The 25,968-nt window shown below is 42.7% G+C and overlaps 2 protein-coding genes across 2 annotated transcripts in view; both read left to right on the forward strand.

The window, feature by feature from the left end:
- The window catches only part of LOC149372467 (calpain-D-like), a 36,641-nt gene extending 32,618 nt beyond the window's left edge, over positions 1–4,023 (forward strand). The window contains exon 12 of the mRNA XM_089566955.1: positions 1,558–4,023. Coding sequence (XP_089423081.1) covers positions 1,558–1,735 — 178 coding nt within the window. The 3' untranslated portion in view covers positions 1,736–4,023. The remainder of the gene's footprint in view (positions 1–1,557) is intronic.
- Positions 4,024–11,721: 7,698 nt separating this feature from the next.
- LOC149372468 (protein FAM114A2) lies at positions 11,722–24,201 on the forward strand. The gene is made up of 13 exons (XM_089566963.1): positions 11,722–11,957; positions 12,286–12,615; positions 14,037–14,127; positions 14,417–14,560; positions 15,806–15,906; positions 17,614–17,854; positions 18,605–18,769; positions 19,017–19,105; positions 19,456–19,530; positions 20,077–20,216; positions 20,889–20,961; positions 21,047–21,103; positions 21,710–24,201. Exons 2-13 carry the CDS (start codon positions 12,286–12,288, stop codon positions 21,797–21,799), a joined length of 1,596 nt encoding a protein of 531 aa, XP_089423089.1. The 5' UTR covers positions 11,722–11,957; the 3' UTR covers positions 21,800–24,201.
- The last annotated feature ends 1,767 nt before the right edge of the window (positions 24,202–25,968 follow it).

Raw genomic sequence — 25,968 nt, forward strand, 5'->3', positions numbered from 1 at the left:
GCTAGATCTACAGTGGTTGCCTTCGTCTGCCAAATAATGTTGTAAAATGCGAGACGTTATTGTAGCATTGCTGTACTGCAACTCTGTGCCGCAATGCTAGTAAAAACAGAGAGTTTTGGCAGAGTGGAAACCTACTAGCACACACGTATACTGGATTACGGGAGGCTAATTTTGCATCCACCATAGCGGGTGTGCGTCTGCTACTGCCCGTGTGTTGCTGGTTTCCGCTAATCCGGTGTACATCTACGCTAGTTCTTCTCTGTTGTGTGAAAACTCTCTAATGTCTTTTTCGTCCTTGGAATTTGATAGTACCATACATGTGGGCATGGGTCTGCACTGTCTTTCTCTGCACTCGAACGTAGGGCACGTCATTAGAAAACCCTGGAAAGATTTCAAACTTTACTTGATGAATCAGCTGGATGGACTATCATGAGCGTCACAGTTATGAGCAGTGAGTACTATGGTTATAATGTGTGTTAAGAAAAGAATATGAACTGTAACTGGGCACTGTATTTCGCAGGTTAGGGAGAGAGGGCGTGTTTCGGCACTGTAGCGTTGGCTGCATTGCCAAGAAAAGTTGTCATGGAGTGTAGTTCTGAACTTCCACTTTCATCTTGCCGTCTCTGCCCTCCTTCGCACTCGCCCTCACGGATTTTAATTTGTTAGCATTAGAACATCCACGCAGTAGAAGCCCCATGGCGTAGTGTTATGTACACTTGCCACCTGCCACATGTCATGGTTGGCAGGTGGAAAAGTAGGGAAATCCCCCTCTCCACTTGTAGAGGAGAGGAGGGGCAGGCCAAAAAATTAAGAAAAAGTGTCGGGTTACTGTAGAGTTGTGTACACTTTCCATCTGAAAATGACCTCTAATGACTACTCAGCAAAGGACACAGTAAAGTTGCTCAGCAACATTGAGCAAAGTACCTTTAATGAGCAAAGAAATACATGGGAAAGTGTATAAGAAAATATGAAGAGAAGCAATTAAAAGCAAGAGGACCCAATGCTAATGCAGTGTCATTGCATAAATGATAATTAAGTGCCCCCATAATTTTTCTGTGAAAATACTTCCCCACCCTCAGCTCACCAAAGGAAACCCTCATGATGATGAAGGTGAGGGCACCCTTGTGAGGGTGCCCATGCACAGCTAGTGTCAAAGTTTCACCACAAAATTTTGCGTGATTAGATTACACTGCATACAATTTTCTGCATTGATTTAGAGCTGGAATTGCTCATTCAGCAAGCAGTATCATTCCTCTGGTGTTTTTTTGTACTGTAGTTCTACATTTTGTCCTGCTCTCAGGCCATCTAATGCAGGTTTAAAAGTGGCGTAACAAGAGGTGCAGTAGTGCTATTCTTTTTACCAGAAATAAAAGATGGGAATGTAGGGCAGGACTACCTTTGACTTGGTTGGTAATCAGGCTAATGATGATTAAAGCATAATTTCATAATTTGCTGTCTTTGTCACGGTTGCGTTCTCTAAATTGTGTTCAGACACTGACTGGAACCCTGGGAGAAATGAGCACAGATAGTGAAGGGTAGCCTAATTTCTCCATGCAGGCAAGTGATCATCGTTCTCACCCAGCTTGAGGGCAGTGGGGGCTTCTCCATCGCCCACCGGCTGACGCACCGGGTGTCCTTCACGGGGGGCCTGCACGATTGGGGGCCCTCAGCGACCAACCATGTGCCACCCATTGACCGGAAGGTGTACGGTTTGCACACTCCCAGGCCGCTCTGATTTCCTCATCTGCAGTGGCCAGCCCCAACACTAATGCTTCTTAGCAGTTTTGTATTGCGAGGCTCGTTCACGTCTTTTCATGCACGTGCAGGTCTTGCACTTGGGTATGGAACCAAGCAGTAAGTGCTGTGAGTGTTAACTGCCTGGCCTGAGTGTCTTTTCATGTGGAGTGAGTGCGGATTGAGTGTCTCGTGAAGTAACCTGCTCAAGACACTGTGAACGGGCACATTCAGTGACATCTCTCTTTGTGCTTTTTTTTATGATAAGGAACCTTATCAGGCACTTTTTGTGCTTCGGAACAATGAGATCACTGAGTGCTCTTGCTTAAAGAACCATCAGCGGGTGCAAGTTCTTTTTCTAGAAGTGTAATGGGCTAAATATTTTGCGGTGGTGACGCAGTGAAGGCAAACAATTTCTTCAGCACCACTGTAAAGGCACTAGGGAGTTGGCATATTAGAAGGTGCGAGAGGTGTAACATGCAGCAGTCTAGCACACACTTGCTGGTTGCATGGGTGCTACAAAGCATTTCAGGTCGGAGTTGCTCTTTGGCTGCACCTCACTGCAACTTTCACTTTCCCGGTGAAACCAGTCGGCAATTTCCTCGGTAGCTATTGATCACCTGGTAGATCACATGACATCAACACAATTGCCGACAGCTGGCCTCGCATTGTACATTTTAAGTCAGGGAGGCCTCATTTTTGGACGAGGAGTGGTGTAGCTAGGGTGCAAGGCCTTCTCCTCTAGCAGAAGAGTCATTTTTTGCGGTGGGAATTTTCTAGTACTTTCCAAACACACAAAAAAGAACTGCCAATGTTCCTTTACTATACCACCTGTCATGGCAGGCATGTAGTGCAGCTCTTTTCTAAAGAGAAAAATGCTGGCCTGTGCGGTGATAGTGGGACTGGGTGGCAAATTTATCTTCGCATTTGAGTGTGAAGTGAACTGTCTACTGGTACATACAAGGATGTCACTTACTTTGCAGACAGGCAGATTTGCAGTGTGGCTTGTGGAAACCTAACTAAAAAAAAAAATTGTGATTGTTTAGTTTGATTGTCCCTTTGCTTTTCATCTTGAAAGGATGCTTAGGCTGCCATATTTTTTTTTATTTTGCAGCTCCTTTATTTGTGGGGTGTTTATATTCTTTTTATTATTATTGCTATGTTTTGTTTATTTTTGTTTTTACTCCTACCCCGCTTCTCTGTATCTCCCTGTGAGAAGCAACATTCCACGCTCTGCAGAAGCATTGCCTAACAGTGCATATAACTCCTGCATGCTCATCAAGTCAGATGCGTGGACACACATAGAAACTGAAGTCTGATGCTGTTTATTTATTTATTTATTTATTTATTTATTACAGATACCTCAGGGGACCCCGGTTGAGGGCTTTACTTGAGGAGCTTAGCATACCAGGAAATTCTCAGTTGACCCTTTAGCTTACCATGAAAAAAACGGCACGAAGGATGTTTTTTCAGCTTGCAGCTTTGTCCTTTCTCGCATATTTTGAGGTTGGACATTGAAGGTATAGTTGTGAGATACCTAGTACTGTGGGTATTTTTAACACTTATTTACATGAATGTGACTACTTATCCTTTTAGTTAGTCAAATAAATACTCACTGCTCAAGTTGTTCTGTACTATTTAAATAATATATTTATTCAGTCTGCTGGTGTAAAACTTTGGGTTGCCGCTATGCTGTCATTGCAGAGATGACTCCACAGTAGACTGTCTTTAAGTTGAGCCTCATGGGACCCCGTGCATATGTTCAGCTTATCAGAAGAAGCTTAATAGAAGTGGCTGAAATGCCCAGTTGTAAAGGTAAGCTATTAATGAAATAAGCTTTAACAAAGACGGGTTTGCCTTGAGATATTGATCAAGCACTCTAAGAAATTATTTCAGAATGCGTGCATGCAAAGCCTGTAGTTGCCTGTTCAACTGTTGTGGGTTTTGTCGTACTCTGCAACAACTGCTGCTCGTTGTTCAGATGGGTGAACATTTGCCTAACTTCTCCTAAACAAGTGTACAATTCCCGTGCACCTGAAAAAACCAGTCGTCGGGTTGAAAAAGCGGAATGTGTCTAAATGGATGTCAAATGCAAGGATTTGATTCTCCTGTCGGCTTTCCTTTTATGACCTTGCTCTCGTTGCTGCAGTCACTTTCCTTACACAGTGTACCACAGGGCACAGACCGATTGGCCCCTTCTAGTTGTGGGATGTTAGTGGGTACAGCACTATTAAGGGGGGACACTGGTCTTGAAAAAAAAATTTATATTAATGAAGTCACAGTTACGAAATCTTCAGGGCGTATGTATTTTTGTGTGCTGATTCTAAATATGCCATTTAATTTCATGTAAAACAATTCCTTGAGCACTTATGCAATTTTTATGCTAGTATTTTGCGGAGAGTTTAGAAGAAAATTTGCTGCGGGAAACTCGCTGAAATGTGTGCCATTGGGTTCTCTTGACACCAAGGAATACAGTAAGGGTGAAATTGTCTTCCTGCCTATCATAGAACTTAAGTTATAGAGTTTTGAAGTTGTCGTTTCAGAAATGAGAAGGAAAATGTGTATTCCTGTGTGTGAAGTGGCAGCTTCAGTACCCTATTACTCAAGTTCTATGAGAGCCAGGATGATAATTTTACCCTTATTGTATTCCTTGGTGTCAAGAGAACCCAATGGCATACATTTCAGCGAGTTTCCTGCAGCAAATTTTCTTGAAAACTCTCCGCAAAATACTTGCATAAAAATTGCATAAGTGCTCATGGAATTGTTTTACATGAAATTAAATGACATACCTAGAATCAGCGCACAAAAATACATGTGCCCTGAAAATTTCATAACTATGACTAAATTAATAAAATTTTCTTTTCAAGACCAGTGTCCCCCCTTAAGTTTTATGTTGACCAATGTGCACATGTTGTGTTCTTTACATTGCACCTTTGGGAAACTAAGCGACGATTTACAGACTGTTCATCACGTCAGTAAAATTGGCTCAACAGAGTTTGTCTTTTGAGGAGTTCAGTTCATTTTTGACAAAGCAGCAGGTATGGTAATTTTACTTGCACTGCATGACTCACCTCACCCCTGCTTTCAGTCCGTGGGTAGAAATCCAAGGCTGTCATATTTTGTATGCAAAATATTTTTACTCAAATGAGCAGTAGTGTTCTGGTCATCAATGGCGTTGATGCGATGTCATGACGTCAAGTAGTCCTACTCGTATTGTTAGTTCATCTTATTTTTTACTTGATATGTTATAATTGTTATGGCCTTGAAGAAGTTCACATGGCCAACTGCGTGCAATTCTTAACCTTGCTGCTACTTATTTTGTATGACTATGTAACTCAAGATTTTGATATGCAACAAGCATCTGTGAAGAGGTGACCAATTTATTTTTGCAAAAAAGTTTATCTGTGTGTACTTAGCGATACTTACAGTAGCAGCAAACTCTCTTGTTTACTGTGTTTATGGCAACGAGCTTTGTTTACGTCAGCATTGTTGTTTTGTAGCTTCTTCTCTCTATTTTGGCTCCGTTAGCAGAAGTAACACAATATGAATGCTTTTCAAGGTATTTTCCTTCACCATGCATTGTTTTTCTAGTCACCCAAAATTTCAATTAATGAACAGTTGTTTGAGGTCGTGCTGACACTTGCAGAATTTCTTTGTGTTAGTACTCAGGTTTTGTTTACATGTGAAGTTGGAGAACTAATCTCTCAACAAATACGAGTTCACCATGTATGCTTTATGCTATATATTATAAGTTAACCTAATTATCGCAGTCTCATTTGTGAGGGTCTGCCTAAACCAGGTTTATTTTTATTTTGCTCTCTTGATGGACATGTCAGTTTGTTCACAGTGTGATCTTTTAGCAGTGCAGTTTTTTTTGTTGTTGTAGTTGTTATCAGTAAAAATGTTATGCCTGAAGTCAAGTCTGAAAATTTAGTATTTAAGGCTCTATTTCTTGGAGTGAAGCTTGATTTAGTGCAAAGAAGTTTCAGCGGAGCAGCATGCAATAAATATAGCTGACCTTGGGTATTGTAGCTGGCTTTGGGACCGCACAGCATTCTAAGAATTTTGTTTGCCTGTTGTTAAGAAAAAAAAATATTGAAAATCTCTGCTCTATTTTACGATGAAAAGCAGAGATTGGCTTTAAATCTTATATAAACTAAAGCAGAGGACAAATCACTTCGGGGGGAACACTTGAGGTGTTGCTCAACCCTGTATGAGATCTCAGTTCTGTTTGGGTTTGGAAGATAGTAGTAGCTGAAAAGGAAAAACACCATTACAGGATTTGTGTCATCTAGTTGTACAGGTTGTGCGAAGGAAAGAAGAGGTAATACGCTACCGTGGACCCTATTTTACAAGGGAATCATGGTACCTTTCACATCACTTTGTTCAGCTGGCTCCTAGCTATACCCTGTGTAACTGTGAACAGGACATAACTGCCAGTTGATTCAAGAAATATTATGCCTTCAGATATTGTGCATGCTGCATGGTCACAGTGAATGGAATAGTATATTTTACAATTTCTTTATTTCTTTTTGCAGTGCAATTATTATTCAGTTTCCTAGATTTACCAGAAAATGATACTTTTGATGTAGTTATGACTTCACTATTTGATGTAGCAACTGTATGGCTATAATTAAATACTACATTCAGGGAGATGCTTCCCTTGTTTGTCGAAATTGTGCACTATACCAGGGTCTTTTAATACTTTCTTACTGATTATAATACTCCTTGCATAATGGCATGGAAGAGCTTTTCACACCGCCTATAGTGTGCTGTGTCTCCGCATTGATTGGTAGCCACAGCCTTCTATTTCGAGAGAGTTCAGCATCTTTCACACACATGGCACATGGCACTGGACTTCTGGACTCACTGGACTCAGCGGTCATGGACTTCTGGGTTCTTTTGTAGGGCATGCACAAATGCACTACGAAAGTGTCGAACATGAGCATAAATGAGTGTGAGGAAAGTTAGTATGTTGTACTGCATAATTGTATTTCATTGTTTGCGTAGCTTTATTTAACTTAATTATTTAACAAACTCATTTTGTAGTGGCACTCCTAGCACAGCAGTCCCTGTCCGTATGCAATGTACTATCAGGGACAAAAGTGGTATACTCCACGCGAGCGGAGACGGAGCAACGGAAAACTGCGTTTCAACGCCATCTGCAGGCGGCATCTCGGACCCAGACAGCCAATTTGTGACCCTTATTATCAGCAGGCATGTCGCTTGACTCGTTTCAATGTTTCGTGCTTTCGCTCGCCAAAATGCCGAGCGGCGCTGCAGCAGTAGCCCTCTTTTCATTTTGTGATTTCTTTTTTTCAACGCGCGTTCGAGATATGGCTTGAGAGCCAGCGCTTGCATCGTCATGATGCGATCAAATGCCCGCGCGCGCGTGGCTATCTTGTCGTGGAAGCAGCACATTTTTGAAACATTGAAACGAGCCAAGCGACATGCCTGCTGATAATAAAGGTCACAGATTGGCTACCTGGGTCCGAGATGGCGCCTGTAGATGGCGTTGCAACGCAGTTTTCCGTTGCTCCGGCTCCCGCCGCGTGGAGTATACCACTTTTGTCCCCGATAGTACCTGCCTTGAGAGCAGCTTGCAGGACAGCAACTTGCTGCCTCCTAACTGAAACAGGCAGAGTGGGTGAGGGAGCAAACGCAGGTTAATGACATCCTAGTAGAAATTAAGAGGAAGAAATAGGCTTGGGCAGGGCATGTAATGCAAAGGCAAGATAACCGCTGGTCCTTAAGAGTAACGGAGTGGATTCCAAGAGAAGGCAAGCGTAGCAAGGGGCGGCAGAAAGTTAAGTGGGCGGATGAGATTAAAAAGTTTGTGGGAATACGGTGGCCACAGCTGGCAAAGGACAGGAATCATTGGAGTAATTGGAGAGACATGGAAGAGGCCTTTGCCCTGCAGTGGGCATAGTCAGGCTGATGATGATGATGAAATTACACTGGCACCTCTCATAGTGGCCGCTTCTTTCTCTAATGAAGTTTTTCCGGAAGTTTTGTGCCCAGTAAGAAATGCTATCAAAGGACCCTGGTGCTGCTTTTTAATCATTTTGCAATGGGTCACAAAACATGTGCTTCTCCATGTTTAATTTGTATTGTTGCCGGTGGCCATGCGTTGTGTTGATAAGCCTTTGGTAGTACAGTGGAATGCCGTTAATTTTAACTCACTTAGTTCAAGCTCCCGGTTTATTCAAAGTGATGTCTTCGTCTCATCAACATCAAGTGTACTAAAATAGCTTTCCTTAATTCTAACTTTTCATGATTCAAACACATTTTTTAGGCCCCTCCGAGTTCAGATCATCAAGAGTCGACTATATGTATATCTCACAAATTAGCAAACCATTGCAAGCATGTCCCCCTTTTGTGGTCAGGTTGTGTTTTTGAAACGGTCTTTTTTGTAATGCGAGTTGTTATGTTAAACATATAGTGGCATGTTTGGCCACTACTTGAAAATTTTTCTGAAGGAATGTTTTATAGCTTGCATTTCAAATCTTTTTGTTCACTTTATGCTTGTCCTGCTCCTCTTTGTGAGCAAGGAAATTGAGTATTACCTCTTGCTTATTTATACCTGTGTTTACATGTTTTTACACTCGTTGGAAACCCATATTTCTTGTTTTTGCTGAAATAAAAATTGCACTGTTGGGCACAGTAAACACACAAGCACGTTTGGGGAGTCTAGTCACCCATGAAAGGCACAGACGATCTTTGTAAGGGAACCCTGGAGCTGTGCATTCACAGCCCGTCACACCAGATAACTGACATTTTATAGAAATTATTAATGTACCACTGGATTCTTGACAACTGCTGCTCAGTACTAGTGGGAGAACTTTTTGTGATACAATATAGAGCTGCTAGTCAAGTTGGCTTCTGTTTGCGAAGAAATTGTACATACTTTCCACCATTTGTATACACAAATGACAGCATAGTTGTGGGTCGTGTCACTCAAATGCATGTAGATCCCTGTGTCAGTGACCATAGTCAATTTGCCCGATTAGTTTTTGCTAATTTCTTTCGAGCAAAGCAACACTGTCTGTACTGATGGACATGCATAAATTACATTCATCTCAAGTTTGAGGTATTTCCATCAGCCAGTGAAAAATTGACTCCACATTGTTTTGCAGTGGTATCCCAATCTTCTCGCTTTGTCATCATGTGCAGGCTCGTTTCATGCTAAGTGTTCGCATGTGCTGGTTTTTGTACATGACTGATGTCAAGAAGTGCTTCTTCCTTGGAGAAAGAGAACTGCTTTCACATTCCAAATTTCGCTTGAGCTGCTTTCAGACACCTGGAGTGTTGTTTATGCTCGTATTGTACCCACCAACTGGCTAGGACTCCAGCCTGTTCAGTCTGCACGATCTAAAACGGGCCTTTTGCTTTGTGTACTCTTGCATTTTTTATGAAAGTATTTGTGTGTACAATGACTCTTGATAGTGTTGGTCGTTAAAAACTATAAAAAACTGCATACACGATGTGGTCATGTTCTCTGTTTTCTTTAGCCCTGTTGTGTGGCTGAAGTAGTAATATATGAGCTTATAGTGAAGTATAACTTTGGTTTCCTGACCGGTAGTTAATTTATGAGGACCTCTCTGTCTTTGCTTATTAAATGGACACTGAAGACAACTTCATGCAATTTTTGTTATTGGTAAAATCGATTTCCTGGCTTTTTGTGGCTGTGTTGATTGACAGCAAAAGACTGATTTATTGGCGAGAAAATTGCAGTTCAAAAAGAACCATTTCACACAGCCAGTCAACTCAAGCTCACGGTGTTAATAATGGAAAGGACTCCATGATCACCAAATGGAAGTGCCTAGAGTGTGCTCTATTATCAAGAGATCCGTGAACAAAAAAACGCATTTATGTCACCTCAGTTAGTCTGAGAAAATGGCGTGCAGCAGTCGTACCTGAATTTAATTTTTGTCTTTTTTTTATTAGCTTATAAAAATCTTTTACTATGAAAGCAGCCTCTTTGCCATTAGAATGCAGTAGCTGGTCAATAAAGGCCAAATTCAATTTTTCCTCGGTGCTCCTTTGAAGAGTGATGTCAGACGCGGCCAGACAACACCAGATGACAACGTGGTGGGCCAGACGTGGTGCCAAACACCAGCGCTGCACACTGATATCAGTGCTGTTCTGTTGCTGCTCTTCCATTCCATGTATGTTCTGCTACCTCATCATAACAGCGATACTTACTGGAATGCAAACAGTGCCTTTCAAAAGCCACAATGAGATCAGAGTCACATCGACTGTGAGGAAACACAAATTAAGCCAGAAAAACAGATGACAAGTGATGGAGATGTGAAGACCCTCATCTGTAAGCGCTCTTGTAACATATTTAGCAAGCCTGCATGATTAATATGTTAACTGAACACATGCTGAGAGAACTCTCGAACTCTCTGACCGTGATAGTCGTATTGAAAACAAAATCGGAAGAATGCCCACACCCAATCTTGCCCTGGTAACATTTCCATCGTTGGTCACTAGGTGAATGCCAGTGTTTCCAATTACAATATGCCACATCAGTGATACTCTTTACTTCTGAAAACGTTCCTTAAACAGTTATCACAGTAAACTGAGGAACAGAAGAACTTCCAGACCTTTCACCATCCTCTGGGGCAGGTAAGTAGTAGCGATTGCTGTACTATACACCACTGTACCAGCCTCATATGATGGACTGTACAACCACAGATGGCGTACTCTCAAGAGAGCCTACAGCACGGCTCTCGCACCTTGTAACTCTCACAGTTGTCTTTAGGCAGCAGGGGGAGAGTTTTTAGTTGCATACTACCACACCAAGTTGACCTTGGTGAAAGTTCCTCATACAGATACCATTTAAAAGCTCTGGAGCATTTAAAACAGAAGATCTGGTTGGATTCATATCTGTTCCATAACTTTCATCTGAGTTTGCTGGCTTTCCATGGGTAATGCCTCGGCCTGATATGATTATTAGCATCTGTTACTCGTTCACAATAAGAAGTCATTATATGTCACAGATTCTATTGCCATATGGGATAGGCACCTCCATCCTCCCGACTTCATGGTAGTGCTCGCTGCCTGTAGCACTTAATTGGGCAAACTTTCGATGACTGCTGAAGGCAACGGTTACTGTTATTGGGGTCTCCAAGGAGCGGGCAAGGGCAAAAGTAGCGTGTGCGTGCTGTTTGACACAATAAATGTAAAAAAGAAAAAAAGGAGAGCTGCAAGAACTAATAAAATTATGTCATATAGTGTGTTAGGCTTTCTTGTTATTTTTGCACTTTTTTTTAACGGGTGTTGCATTACTTAATATACAGTGAAAGCACTTTTAAGCATGTAATGCAGCGAAACTTTCGCGTAAAGTACGGCGCAAAAAACCACGGATGGCACAGAAAAAAAGACGTCAGTGTTACATTCGCTGCATTGCCTGCATGCATTGCGGCAAAGAGCAGCTGGAAATGTACAGGCGCTGCTGGCAGGCAGGTGGCGCCACTGTGCAACTCGGGCAACTCCTTGGGCAACTCGCTGTTTTGCCATCTGCCATGGTTTTGCTACGCACGATACGCAGAGAATGCTTCATAGCAACTACAGGGCGTCGCAGATCTCATGTTTTCGGCGTACAGAGTGATGCGTATTCACCTAACTTGGGTTGCGCGTTCCTTACGGACTGCTGACCTGCGTGCAGGTGAAACGGTTGAAATCACTAATACCACTTCCAAATATGCACTTAGTGCTGTCATTTATTTACATTAAACGGTACGTGCCCAACATCGATGTGTTGTTCGATTTTTGCCGATTCTGAGATCAACTCTGCGCAGGTACAGCCCACTTCCAGCTGGCTATGCAAGGTTTTGGGGATGCAGTACGTTGTAACCATAAAAGAAGCATTTGCATGAAACAAATGGTTTCACGAGTATGACCACGACAACCAAGGTTAGCATGTCCTTAAGCCGCAAGAGTCCGTAATCGCGAGTGCGCGGTTAGCACGGTGAATTCTGGGCGGATAGCGGTGCGCGCCGCGTTGTAAATCTCGGAGGCCATGTGGCACAGTACCCGTTTGTTCTGTCATCCGTGAGGGGGCAGCACCGCGCCATTTGGTGCAGCAGCAGAAGAGCAAGAGCTGCGAAGGAAAACGGTTTAGCGTAGAAATAATCGACTACATCTGCAGCGCTGGCCAGCCACCGATTCTGATCAACCTTAGTTCGATAGGGTCCACTGCCGAGAAAAGAGGAAAGGTAGGTTTCTATATTTCAACTTTCTTCCGTAGGACTCGCAAAGTTTACGCTCACCAGTATGCTGGGAAGCAGAACTACGGACTCAACTGACGTGTCGCCATGAGGAGCGAGAATTCATTAGCTGGCCAAAACGCTCCTTACGTAAAGCAGTTTGAGTTTAAGGGCGCGCGCAGTGAGCATTTAAGCAGTTTAGGAAGACGAACTCGCTGCGCTTAGCACCACTTGTTGAGTGTCGATCGCATTGACTTTCGAGTTGGACAACAGCGTCAGAGGCTTTTAGTTCAGTCTTACTCTGTTTTGCACTTCTGACTACTTTACTTTGCTTCAGATGTCCGAGTCGGAAGAGGCATTTGAGAGTGCCGATGAAGATGTCGACGAATCGAAGGGAAAAAGGCGTGGGCGAACCACGTCCGAAAAGCTAAGCGACATAAAGGAAACCGACTCGCCTGTGCGCGACTGCAGAGGCAAGGGGAATGATGAGCCGTCGTCTCAAGCCGCGCCAGCCGATGGTTCAGCAGAAAAGCCAGCGCCAGGGGCAGGAGACAGCGACGCCAAGGCAAGCGCCGAACCGAAGAAAGATGATGCCGCCGAACCTGCTAAGGAGAAGGAAATGAGCGTCTTGGAGCGCCTGGCGCAGGTCGCTTCGAGGGATGAAAAGGTGCTCACTCTCGCTCGTTCACCATGATCGTGCCACTTGCATACATGCAGTGCATACACGCGGGCAATTAACTCTGTGTGATATCCTCACTTCTCCGAGCACTCGAAACGCAAACATGGCAGCCTGGCCAAGCAAAAAATGATGGCACTAGCTTGTGGCATTCCTAGAGTGCATGCTGGTTGTTGCTTCTCACTTCCTGAATGGCCACATTTTTGTAGCTAAGGGCCTCAAAGACGTCATTTTCTTTGCAGAGAATAAAGGCGTGAACACAGTTGTGGAACGCTCTGTTCACCTTATTCAGCACAGATCGTTGAAAACAAATCTTCAAGACAAGCATACATATGTAATCAGCAGATTTATGACGGGGCTTGTTTTGCAGCTTGGCGTAACAAAGCAAGCAAGAAAGTTTTGTTTGAAAGTATATTGTTACGCACAGGTACTGACCAGCTGGAAGATGATGAACTTGCAAGGAGCGCTCTTGACGACGATGGTGTTAAGGGTTCATGCTTGAGCTTATTCCTTGCATCAAGCTGTTGGCTTTGGTGTCCTGTAATACACCCCTCCGTAAATACCTCCTCGTGACAATTTTGATGGATATCAAAAGTTTAACGTTTGCACCAGCGACCACCATGGCGCCATTGCTACGACTGCTAAATTAGTGGTCTCTGCCCTGAGAGAACTGCCAGGTATTGTAAAGCGCACTCACAGTAACTTCATCGTCTTATAGCAGTTCACTGCCCATATGTAACATTGAAATGTAGATGTAAGTGAGAACTGTTTGCAAACAGAACAGTGTAAAAGTAAGGATCATATGAGACATATAGTGTGAGGGAATGTAGAAATCATAATTTTGTGTCAATGCATGCAGCACAAATACTACATTACACATCTTTGAGCTTCCATGCGCATATCAGCATGGTAATGCGGAGCATGGGAGTGCCAGCTATACAGCATTTTTGATATGTCTATCAGCACTGGCTCATACCCTTGGGCACTGTCAGCATCAATGGATGCTGCTCGCAGTGGCCTCATTTTCATTTTAATCTTTGTGTTTTCAGCTTTTGATTTTGAAAGTCAACTTGACTTCTAAAATGGGAATGAAAGACGAAAACACGAAGTGTGCTGTTCCTTCATTCTTGTCTTGCGTGTTCCACTGATTTCCACTGAGTGTCAGTATGCCAGCATGCACAGCTATTTGTCTTGCTGGAGCTAGTGCAATACAACAGAGCATCAGAACATACCGCTAAATAGACATATTCTTTTTTTCTTACTACTGCTAGGCACAGTCTTGCTTGAGAAGTATATAAGCTTTAGTAACGTTGGTTTGAGTGATGCGCTGTTCGTGGGCAGCTTTTTTCTCATATTGTTAGTGGCCTAAAATTGTAGGCTGCTTGACATTTCTTGGCAAATGCATTTTTCAGAGCTCCCCGATCAACTGGGGCTTCGGAAAGTGGGGATCATCCATTCTGTCAACAGCTGCAACGTCAGTAAGCACCTTCACCAACCAAGTCTGTAAGTGGTCAACAGATGGCATGACTAGTAGTTACCTCTGTTTTGTTCCATTTGCACATAATGTGATTCAATCTGCATTAGTTAGGCAATCACTAAGAATATTGAACACGGAATACAACAGTTACAGAAGATATAAGATATCTCAAGCAGCTGCTATTTTATGCAGCAGTTTTAACAAATTGTAGTGCGTAAATTTAAATCTGGTCTGGAAGGTATACAAATATGTTCATAAAAAGTTTTCTAAGATAAAAGAAAAATGAAGATTGACATCAGTATGCAATGGTTACAGCGCAGGGCATTGGCACTGTTATTGAGACAGTTGAGTCAACACTGGGTGCTCCAAGCCCAGAAGAACTTGCCCAGGAGTCGGAAAATGCAAAAGTCGAAGCACAGCCAGATCCTTCTTCACCGGGCCCAGGTGTCCCGGATTCAGGTAAGCATTTTCATAGTTTTAAGATTTCAGTATCGCTCTTTTTCTGCAAGGGCACAGGTTTGGTTTGGTTTATTGGGGTTTAACGTCCCAAAGCGACTCAGGCTATGAGAGACGCCGTAGTGAAGGGCTCTGGAAATTTCGACCACCTGGGGTTCTTTAATGTGCACTGACATCGCACAGTACACGGGCCTGTAGAATTTCGCCTTCATCAAAATTCGGCCGCCGCGGCCAGGATCAAACCCGCGTCTTTCGGGTCAGCAGCCGAGCGCCGTAACCACTGAGCCACCACGGCGGGGCGCAAGGGCACAGGGTTGAGCAACTACATGCATCATTCGGAAAGTAATTTATGTTTAGGGGCTTTAATGGAATTATGTCTAACCTTTAAAGAGCCCTTGAACCACCCTTGTGAGATGTGTATGTATTAATTTTCTGAAACTGTCACCATTTTTTGATGTGTCCAGTATAACGGGCACCACCTAATAAGTTACCGTAGTGTGCCAGTGTCATTAAATATGGTTATCGTCATCACCGTCTGCCTGACTATGCCCACTGCAGGGCAAGGCCTGCCTCTCCCATATCTCTCCAATTAACCCTATCCTTTGCCAGCTGCAGCCACAGTATCCCTGATGATGGTATCACAAGCTAATGGTACCATCATCCCCGACTGTGTCGCTCCTATCCTTTTCCCATCTGTTCCTCGCCTTTATGAGGTGTGCCCCTTCCATCAATAAAATTAAATTGATAGTCAGCATTTGTGTCTAGTATTTCTGCTCTCATTCTGTGAATGTGTGTGTTAGCGCTGTTATAGTTCTTTAATGTAAGTAGAAACCGTGAAACAGAAGCACTGATTTCAAACTGTTAAATGTCTGTGACGTGCGTGGCAGATGTAAGCATAATAGTGAATGAATGATATTTAAATGGTTAAGAGCTAGTTAACCAGTATGCTTAATGCTGAGCCGTTTGTTCATCATGCAGTAATTTGTTAAACATGCAGATGTCTTTAGCGTGCATAAGCCACATACGCGTAGGTATAAAACAGTTCACAAAATTGAGCCATACTAGTCCATGTCTCCTTGTCCTGCTGAAGTTCATGCTAACATGTTATCAGTAATCGGTCAGTTACCTAAAATAATGGCCATACATTAAAAAGTGCATACATTAAAAATGGGAGCAAGCGCAATGATTGTTACAGTGGCACAGTTTGTTCTGACTTGTTTTGTGTGTCCACTGCCATCTGCATTTCAGATCAGTCCAAGGCTGGTCCACCCGAAGAAAAACAAGACAGCTCGGGAGTCAGTGGCATCTTCAGTGGAGTCACAGCCATCACAAAGGCCATTGAAGCGACTGTAAATGAATCCTATGCCCTGCGCTTCAAGTAACCCTTATTTGCCATTGTTTCTTATTGGTCTCATGATGTCCTCATATATGGGCAGTGCTAGTTTACGCTCGCATTCTGAGCATGCTTTGGCCTGTAGCACATGACTATTCTTCGTAGTGTCCCTGCTGATTCTACCAGCTCTTTTTTTTTTTTTTTTTTTTGTGGGGGGGTGGGGGCATTGTGTTGTTTGTATACAACTCAAACAGTGTAGTCAAGGCAGGCAAGAGGGAAAGAAATAGCGTGTAGTTGTTTTTATACAATCTCGCAAAGTGTCTCGTGCCAGTGCTTGCTCCGATGTATTTTCTCATTTTGTTTCCTTTTAAACTGAGGTCTTCTGGCTTTGTATAGCACACTGTTCACAAGGCAGAATGTCTAGTGTTAGTCTTATATTCTTTATTTTGATCTTTTCACCATAAAGGAAGCAGTTAGGTGTATACTTTGAGTTGAAAAATCAATTGCATCATTACACACAATCATATTAGCAGTTCAATGGCCGTAGCAGCAGTCATTTAACATGCCTTCACAGTGTGAGTGCTTTGGTCTGATTTTGCTCAAAAACTGAGTTTTTACTATGCCCCACCAAATAAAGCTGCCGCACCAGGCCTTTTAGAAACGGCATACATGGGAAGCGCTTGATAAAGAACTCAAAAGGTAGCAAGATTAACTATTCTTCAATCCCAAATGAAAATTTCTGTAGTTATGTAGATGTTTTGCTGTCCAGTAGTTGCACAGTTAGTGCTGCACCCAGAACCTGTTCTAGAGAGTTGTTTCACTGGCAGGTACTTCTTGTAGTTGGAAGAAAAGTCTTAGTTCTCACCCTGGAGGCAGAATCGTTTACCAAGTAATTTTGCATGTAGTGCAGCTTGGCTTACCAACAAATAATAAAAATGTTTCTTTTGAACTTGTAAATGGCAGGATTGCTTGCAATGGGGCTAGTTAGCTGGCTGAGAGAGAGAGGAAAACTTTAATGAAAAGCAGAGATTTTAGCTGGCATGTAAAATTTGCTGACATGCTACTCTGCTTGGTTCGAAAGGATAATGGGGCTGGAAAGACTGAAGAAGGGAGGCAGATAAAATTATAAAGTAAAGGAAGGAAAAAGGAAGAAGACATGATAAAAAGAATAAAAGGAAATGGGCTTTGAATTTGGGCTGAGATGCAGTAACGGCTGATGCTGCAAGATACTAAATGATGTGCAATGGTCTACAGAGGGGCAGATAAAATTCCCTGCATGAAAAATTCACATTGGCGAGATGCAAGGAGGTATCAGAGTTTGTTGGGTAGACACATTGTCTAAATAGGCAAATAAAAAGTTGATTGCAGGTCTCTGCTGCATAAAGCAGGCTAAGGGACCTAACCCATAGTCCACTCTTAGAGGCACTTGGGTGAGTGTAGCTCCATACAATGTTCATAGTATGCACGCTCATAGGCGTACTCTGGGCAGTCAAGCAAAATTATGTTCTACTGAGCCGCAGTTGTTTCACTGCGGACTGTTCACTTGTCCTAAACGGTAAAGTAAGCTGTTAGTAAATGCTGTGTTCAGGCAGAGACGATGATAAACAGGAGAAACACTGGATCTGCAAAGAACTGTGTACAACCAGTACTCATAGGTTGGGTAGTATGCGCCTTTTGTAAGGAGTGTTTTGCAGTTTTTCTTTTGCGTGCATTTGTGTACCAGGGTTCGAAGGTCCTGAGTGGTGGCCTTGACACACTGGAGATGATTGGAAAGAAGACCATGGACATCCTTACTGAGGGAGACCCTGGCTTGCGCAAGAAGAGAGCCATGTTCGAGGGCAAGACAAGTCTGTCTGAGGTGTTGCGGGAGGCTAAGATGAAGGCCGAGAAGGAAGCTGAAGAGAGGAAGGCTGAGGAGGCAGAGGACACGGTCAACTACAGCAAGCTGTTTGATGAACACCAGGGTGAGCTAAACTGTCTGACACTGTTCTAAAATGGATTACGGCACTTGCTGTCTTGCGTGACCTCACTCTCGTGTCATGAGTAGGGTCACTCTCTTTCCATTTTCTTTTTTAAATTTCTTTCCAGCAAAGTACACTAGGCACTTCAGCTGACTCACTAATACATATTGAAAAGCACTGTGCCTTTTTTCAAAATATTTTGAACAGTCTGTTGCTGTTCATCACGAATCTTGCACGTTTGTTGTCATGTCGCCATTTTGGAAGCAGTTGTAGTAGCTGTGCTACCATAATTTTTGCCTCCTAGGAGGTGATTTTTCCCTCTTAGAAGGCGAAAGCAGGCAGTGCAGCTCTAGTGTCTGAAAACATATGAAGGAAGTCAACAGGCACTGAAACCAAGGAAAGCATAGGGGATTGCGATTTTTCTTTCATTTGTGGTGTTGATCAATAGGAAATTAGTACTAGTAGGATCCCACTGGCAACGTGTGGTTTTTTTTTATACTTTCTAGTCATTTACCTTTCAGGCAAACACTAATATACTACTAATTTCCCCTTGATTGATGCCACAAATTAAAGAAAAAATGCACTTTCGTATGCCTTCCTTGGTTTCGGTGGCTGTTGGCTGGCTTACTTCTGGTGTGTCATATTGGGCCCCTCATTTCCCTACCCTTGTGTGCTCAGTAGTGTCTGGAAAGGTATTTCGGATTTCACCGGCTCTGTCTTTGTAAGGATGATGAAGATTTCCCCGTTTCACAGGTCTTGTGCACCTGGAGGCCTTGGAAATGCTCTGTGGGGAACGGAAGACAGCTGTGCAGCAGAAGCTCATGGAAGCCGGAGAAGAGGAAAAGGCTGAGCTTAATGCATTGCTTGAAAAGATCAAGAAGACTTGTGAGAGTCTGCCTGCAGCTGACGACACACCAGGTAGTATTTTAAGTGCTGCTGAATATGTAGTACCTGCCCTCCTTGCCATGTTGAACACTCCTGTCGCTGTAGGCTGAAACAGTGAACCGAGTAGAACTGGTGAAGTTTTTGCATTCATTAATCATGATGGTAGCTTGTGCTGCAGCCTCTCTTCTGCAGTTTGATCGCTGTTCCTTTTCGAGGTGTGCCCTTTTTACAAGCAGTCACATGGTCCTTGCTCAGCTACCTTTCATGTGTTGAATTGCAGATGATGAGCTTGAACAAGAGTTTGAAAAGTTGGTGACGGGACACCTTTCCGAGATTGGCCTCAACCTTAGAGGGGAAAAACTGAAGGATGTAAGTATGCTTGCATTGTGCAGCTTTGTTTGTCAACCACACATGAAACCTTTTACTGAAAGAATGAAGCTCATGGAGCAACAGTATGTATTAATAGCACAAGCATGAACCAGTCATGTGCGAGAGTAATTAGTTCTGACTCCTGGCAACCTGAAAAATGTCACTGCAGAAACATACTGCTGTCAGAAAGCTCCACTTTTTTTTTTAGCTTAGGTGTAGTTTTGCATATTTCTATTTGAATTATTAAAAATTAAAAGGCCGTTGTAAATCCTGATTTGCTTGTGAATGTAGGTTGACATTGTGTTGTTTTCCTCCAAGACTTTCAACTTTCATTGTTGACTCTTCTGCAGACTGATTTAGAAGTCAGGGAGTGGCTGCGAGACTGCATGGCACGCCAAGAAAAGGGTGAAAAAGTGGATGCCAAGGTACGAAAGCAGCTATTACCTGGTTAGATAGCTTCTGTTACTCGCCATTCATTCAGCTCACTAGTTGACTTCACATTTTGCACATGCTTACAGTGCAGATGTGGCTATCCAGTTTTTCCGTGCATGCTCAATCGAATGCGGTGAAACTGTTTTTTTGCCTTTGCTGTTCAATGCCAGGAACACAGAGCTGAACATACATGCTCCTAACTGCAACCTCTGCAAACCCTCCTTTGATATTTTTCTCATGAGAATGTCTTCTTATGTCCTCTGTGACAAGAAATCTAGGTGACATTTTATGTTCTTTTGTACAACAAAAGCATCCTGATAAAATAGAAGCCATACTGTATGACAGATTGAGAGAGCAAAGCAGGTTGAGAGAGACGCAAGGATGGGACAACGCATGTGTTTCAGGGTTACTTTCAATGCTGCTTTTGGACCATGCAACTTGTACCTTACATTACCTGCCAAGGCTTCATGAGGTCACTGAAACTCCACAGTGGGCACCATCATGGCAGTCTGACTTGTCTAGGTTTGCTTTTTCTGCAGGAGATATACAGGCGAGGGATTGAGACCCTGGCCGAGATGACTGCCAAAACTATGGAGCTGTACCACAAGGTTGCTGAGCTTCTGCTCGTGAAAACTTCACCTGACAGGACGCCCATGCACTATGCCACTCAGCTGACAGGGTACGTCCTCTGGCTGCTTGCATACTAACTGCTTTTTGTTGAGAGTAACTAAATTGAAGTACTTAGTGCAAGTTTGATTAATGTAGCACAATTGAAGGAGCAACTGTGCAAATGTTTTGCTAGTTCATGTGGGCACAAAAGCTTGCATGAAGTTGCCTTCTCTATGAGTGAGTCTTGTGAGCAAGTTGCTACTACAGGTGCAACATTCCGCATTCCCCCTTTCATACTTTTCTTCTCTTTTACTTATTTACCTGCGATAGAAAACTAAATTAGGGCAGGCCTTTTCCGTGAAAGTCGGCTGACCGACATGTAACTTAGTGCAGCAATCCTCTTTACTAAATACCCAGGACATACTAGTTAGTGCCATCCTGGTCGAAATCAAGAGGAAGAAATGGGCTGGGCAGGGATGCAATGCAAAGGCAAGATAACTGCTGGTCCTTAGGGTAACGGAGTGGATTCCAAGAGAAAGAAAGTGTAGCAGGAGGCGGGGGAGGCCTTTGCCCTGCAGTGGGCAGTCAGGCTGATGATGATGATGACTAGTGTAATGCTCTGCGCAGGTATAAAATGTGTACTCCAGTGCACTGCATTTTTAAGTAGTAACTGCATATGTGTACATGAGCTGTTTAGCACAGCAGAGAATTTTATCTAACAGTAGCCTTTTGCTTCTTTCAGTCTAACTGCCGTGCTCTGCACTGAGGTGGCCATCTTGTCTGCACAGTGTGGACGCTGTCTCAACACAGCTGCTGTATGTCTGTCTGCATTAATTTATCAGTGGTCTCTTTAGAAGCATTTTATGTGACTTGCAAATGTAAAAATATTTGCCTTTGCAGGATGACTCGGAAGACCCTGATTCAGTGACACCACTGATCACCAACATCTACTTGGAGGTGAGACATTGCTGGCGATGCCTCTCCGCTTGCGGGTCCTAAATAGGCTTTCTACAGAGAATTACAGATGTGCATGTGTGAAGGGCCTATAAAGCATAAGTATGATTAGCAACTCTTGACTAAAACTTGCTTGCATGTGGAAGTTTTGTGCCTTCGTCACATTTAAGTGCTGAATACATACCACAGGCATGCTGTCATGCATGATATGCAGTTTTGGAATGCAGTGTGAAGAATTTGCAGGTGAGATTTTGCAGCAGTTATTGGGAAGGTGTTGCCTTTGCAATGTGTGGTGCACCAAACGTTGTGGACTCTAAACTAAACTTCATGTTGTGTTTTGTTTCATTCACGTGAAATTGCGTGAAGTAAAAATCATATGGGCTAGCGTATGGATAAAGCTAGCTTTCTAGCAGAACTCAAATTCCACTTAGTCATATACTACATACAGTTAATTGCAACATGGAAGTATTGCCTGTATTTTGAATTGATCTTGGTTACAATTTGCAGTTCAGACTAATGTTTTACATGCAGTGAGTTTTGGCATTCATTTGGCTATGTGATGGCTTTGTACTGCATGAAAAAAAACACACAAAAAATGCTATCTTGCAGGCTTCAAACAGCAACACCTACATCCAAGATGGCTTCCAGCTTCTGGTGCCAATACTACAGCTGCTTGCCGTGCAGCAAAAGCTTGGCTGAGCTGTTGCTTCCGACTGCGGACAGCAACTTGTTGCTTAAGTGAGGAACTCACTGTTGAAAGGGCACTGCATGTGGTGGTCTGAACGCACAGCACAGAATGCTTGTGTGGAATGCCGTGAATAGTAAGTGGATTGTTGATACTGTAATTCAGGCCTAGCACACAAGCTTTGTGTCGATTAAGTTACAGCCCGCTGCATTTTTAAGAACCCCGAAAGCTGATGCTAAGGCTTCAGCATTGTTAGTATGCAGCATGCACATAATTAGAGAGGTGGTAAGCTGTACATTGGGAATATTGCAGCCAGGTATTCCACTTCGTGAGCTCAAAACTGCACTAATAAGATTGTTAGCTGTCATGTGAGATGTTTCACGAGTACTGTTGCTTCAGAATGTACATACTACTGTGTTGAGATATGTTCTTCTCTGCATCTCACTGTAGTCACTGTTGTGCTGGCATGTTTGTGTACATAAAATATACAAGACTGAGCTTTTGCACAGGGCTTTTGCTGGGTGTCCTGTGCAGCTCGAGTTAGAGAATGAAGCTGCTACATTTAGCTTGAGTCGGAACTCAGTATTCTTGTTTGAGTTTTGCTTGTGCATCTAGCTCTTCTTTTATGCATTGGCTTATCACTGGTTGTTGATCAAAGCAGTGGACGGTGGCCATGAGCTGTCTTTATACAGATACTTGCAGAGCACATCTGAACACACCTGACACACTAGTGTCCAAGAATTGCGAGGCAACATCCTTTTTTTTGTTGTTTATGGGTGTTGAGGGTGCTTGTGCCCAGTACACAATGGCAGCTGTTAATGTGCACTGCTAAATGCTTAGAGAAATGTGCTCTGCATATGTGGTTAGTGCTGTAAATCTTGCTTTTTTTATGCTGTATAGAATGAGGCACTTTACTGATAATGCAGTATTTATAAGTTGACATTTCTTTTACTTATTTGCAGTAAAAATTTTTGTTTCTATGCTAATTGACTGCAGAGTTATTAAAGGCATGATAACACAGTACAGTAATGAGGTGGAATGTATTTATAGGTAATCTGAGGTCGCGAAATTAGATAATAGCTGTATCTTGGCGGTACTAATCTATGGGGCTCGCACTTCGAGGCTAACAAAAAGGCTAGAAACTGAGTTGCAGATAGTGCAGCAAGCTATAGAAATGAAAGTGATGGTGTAGCGCTAAGCAAAAGAAAGAGAGCACCATGGGCTAGGAAGCAGAGTTGATATCCTAGCTGAAGTCCAGAAGAGGATATAAACATGGATGGGACATGTAATGTGTATAACAGCCAGTGCGAAATGCCTAATTGCAGATGTATTGGAAAGGCCTTTGTCCTGCAGTGGCCATTCTCATGTAGGTAATGGTGGTGAATACAGTGATGATGGAAAGAAGGCACACCCGTGGTCTTGCATCACAAAGAGTGTCATACATTCACCTGCGAGGAATGCAGTCTCACTCCATTTTTGTGAGGTTTACGTTTATTCTCGTGGGCCACCTTGTGTACATTTGTTTGCTGGTGCCAAATGGTGCTTTTGCTGAACATGCTCACTCTCTGTTATCATGCACACACAGCCTTTGTGTGTAGGGTGCTGATAAGGCTTGTAACGTCTATGCATGTAAAACTCGATTCCTGAATGCTTGCGCACTGAGGCTATATCTTGTTATCAATTAATGAAAAAGAAAGAAAGAACAGGTCCCTTGACTTGTTAACAGGATTCTTTTGCTACTTGTGGCAGCAGCTTTACTTTACTATTTGGTGCAAAACGTGTTTGATGACATTTGAGTATTTTCTTTTGAAATGTCAGCCAGTCAGTTCTCAGTCTGAGAGCTAGTTTTTTCTAATATGAATTTGTGAGAACAGTGACAATGAGTCATGTATAGGATGAACATTTCAGTGCTGGTACAGACATTCTTATTTATTGCCAGCAGTCATACACCTGAACAGTGAGAGCACAGCTGACATGTTGCATTAATGAATGAACACACGCAAGCAGCTAGGATACAGATACAGTATTTATCCGGTACTTAACCTGTCACGCTTTGCACTGGCCCAAGCTTAGTCACAGGGCTAGCCATGTGAAACTGCTGTGAATTTGAGATTGTGATTTTCTGAGGATTATTTGAAACTGACAGACCCTGGTGTGCTGTCTTGTCAGGAAAAAAAAAAGAGGAAACTGTGAACTCTGAAGGAATTGCCCATTCTTACTGCTTGAGTGTCTAAGTGTTCTTCCATTACTGGCTCGAAACCAGCTAGATGGCTAGCTTTTGAAGGAGGCCATGATAAATTTTTCAAACCAAGCCTTGATACCAGGTATATGGAAAATGCAGGTAGTGTAGGCTAAGTGCAGTCTGTGTTTAGAAACTGCCCTGGTATCAAGACACGAACCCAAATCTCCTCACACATTCAATCTAATGCCTAGTGAAAAGCCTTGGCACAAACTGCATGCAGGGAAGCTTTGCATTGCAACTGTCATCTGCATCTTGGAACACAGCCCAACCTACAGGACCAAGGCAAACACCAGAAAAACTGAATGAGTGCTATCAACACGTTTAGCACAAAGTGCATAGGACAGGGCAGACCCTATACCTCCCATATATATTGGCTGTGATATATGTGACCCATTTTCTCAGGATCTGCTAAATGTAAAGTCGTCACACTCATATCATTGTTAGCCACTTTCCATTCTCTCTTTACTGAACTAAAATTACTCTTAAGTATATTTTTTTTTTCAAAATTTCCTTTACTAGACTCTCCCAATTTTCAAAGCAAAATGGGTACCAAAAATCCTGTGGAACAAAATTCTCTGCACTAATTTCCATAATTCTAGTTCAGTAGACTCTCCCTTGTGTTGTTTAATACTTGGCAAGTATTATTCCTAGTGCTTGTGGTTCATGAGAAAATGGGTCAGTTGTTGCAAAAATCGAAGCTTTGAGATACTTGGCTTTAAGTAAAAAAAAAAAAAAAAAAACCTTCATTACAAAACAATACGCAACAAACACTGATAAACGCAAACACTGATAAATAATTTCAACAGCCACCAGCTAGGAAGTCATCTCTACAATCAATATTTCTTTCATTTATTTGCTCTTGATTTTAGGGCATCTTTTGTCATCAATTGTGTAGCCCTCTCCGTAAAATCATCGCCGGTTGACCCAGACAACCATTGCGCCATTTAGCAATCTGGTTAAATACTAATTGACATGAGAATGTCCGCTCAGGCGATGCTGCCATCATTAAAAGTAAGCACAGCTTTGATATCCTGGATGTTTTCAGTTTCTAAAGGCTAACAAGAACATCCCTTGTCAGCATGTGCAAAAAAAAAAATCGACACCAATTTTTGTTTTGTCTTTTCGTGGAGGCATCTTTTTTTTGCTTTCTCAACCAATTTATAGCCACGGTAGGGAAGTTGCCTTCAGCTCGTCTGTGCATGCTGTTGACAGCAGGTGTTTGAAAAATAAGAACTCTCGGAAGACGATAACTACAATACAGAAGCAGCACTCAGCGTCAGGCAGCTGTGCCAGGATTAAACAGTGTGATGGTCAGCATAGGCTGTTTAGCACAGAATCAGTGCTTCCAGAACTAGTTCTGTGGCATAAGTCAGTCCGATAAGTGTCATAATATATCTAGTGAAATGATGCTGAAGTAGCACAACAGTGAAAAGTGCATTTCAGGCAAACTGAATAGTCTGCAGCTATGTTTTAATAAAAATAAAATGCTTGGAAGCTTTTTTCTTTGTTGCCAGACAAACACTAACAACCTCTAAAACAGAGAAAATCAATGTACCTGTTTTTTTTTCCAACTCAGGAGTGCTACACGTTGCACATAGGTGTTAAATTGGGTATAGTTGGTCACCACCTAGCTTTGGAAGAATAGTTTTTTTTGTTACAAAATTACTGCTATGCAGGTAAGACATTTAATCTTGCAGGAAAAAGGAAATTTCATACCACGAAGAATATATTCTATTTTTTAAATTTAGCCTACCCCCATGTCCCTTAGAGTCCTCGCATTGTTTTCCTCTTATACGCTTCTCATCTTCATGCCAATAGCCAGTACTCATTCAGTTTTTCTGCTTTCACCCCTGTCACGCGAGTTATGCACTGTTCCACGATGCAGTCATGCAATCTTACCAATGCACCCGGTTATCTGCTTTGCTGTTGCATGCAACTGTT

This window comes from Amblyomma mixtum, chromosome 1 (genome assembly GCF_055824585.1).
Source record: "Amblyomma mixtum isolate Tamu chromosome 1, ASM5582458v1, whole genome shotgun sequence".
Lineage (NCBI taxonomy): Eukaryota > Metazoa > Arthropoda > Arachnida > Ixodida > Ixodidae > Amblyomma > Amblyomma mixtum.

Coding starts and splice junctions, on each gene's coding strand:
- LOC149372468 (XM_089566963.1), top strand. CDS start 12,286: ATGTCCGAGTCGGAAGAGGCATTTGAGAGTGCCGATGAAGATGTCGAC. Junction 14,561..15,805: donor CCCAGGTGTCCCGGATTCAG/GTAAGCATTTTC, acceptor TCTGCATTTCAG/ATCAGTCCAAGGCTGGTCCA. Junction 15,907..17,613: donor CAAAGGCCATTGAAGCGACT/GTAAATGAATCC, acceptor TTTGTGTACCAG/GGTTCGAAGGTCCTGAGTGG.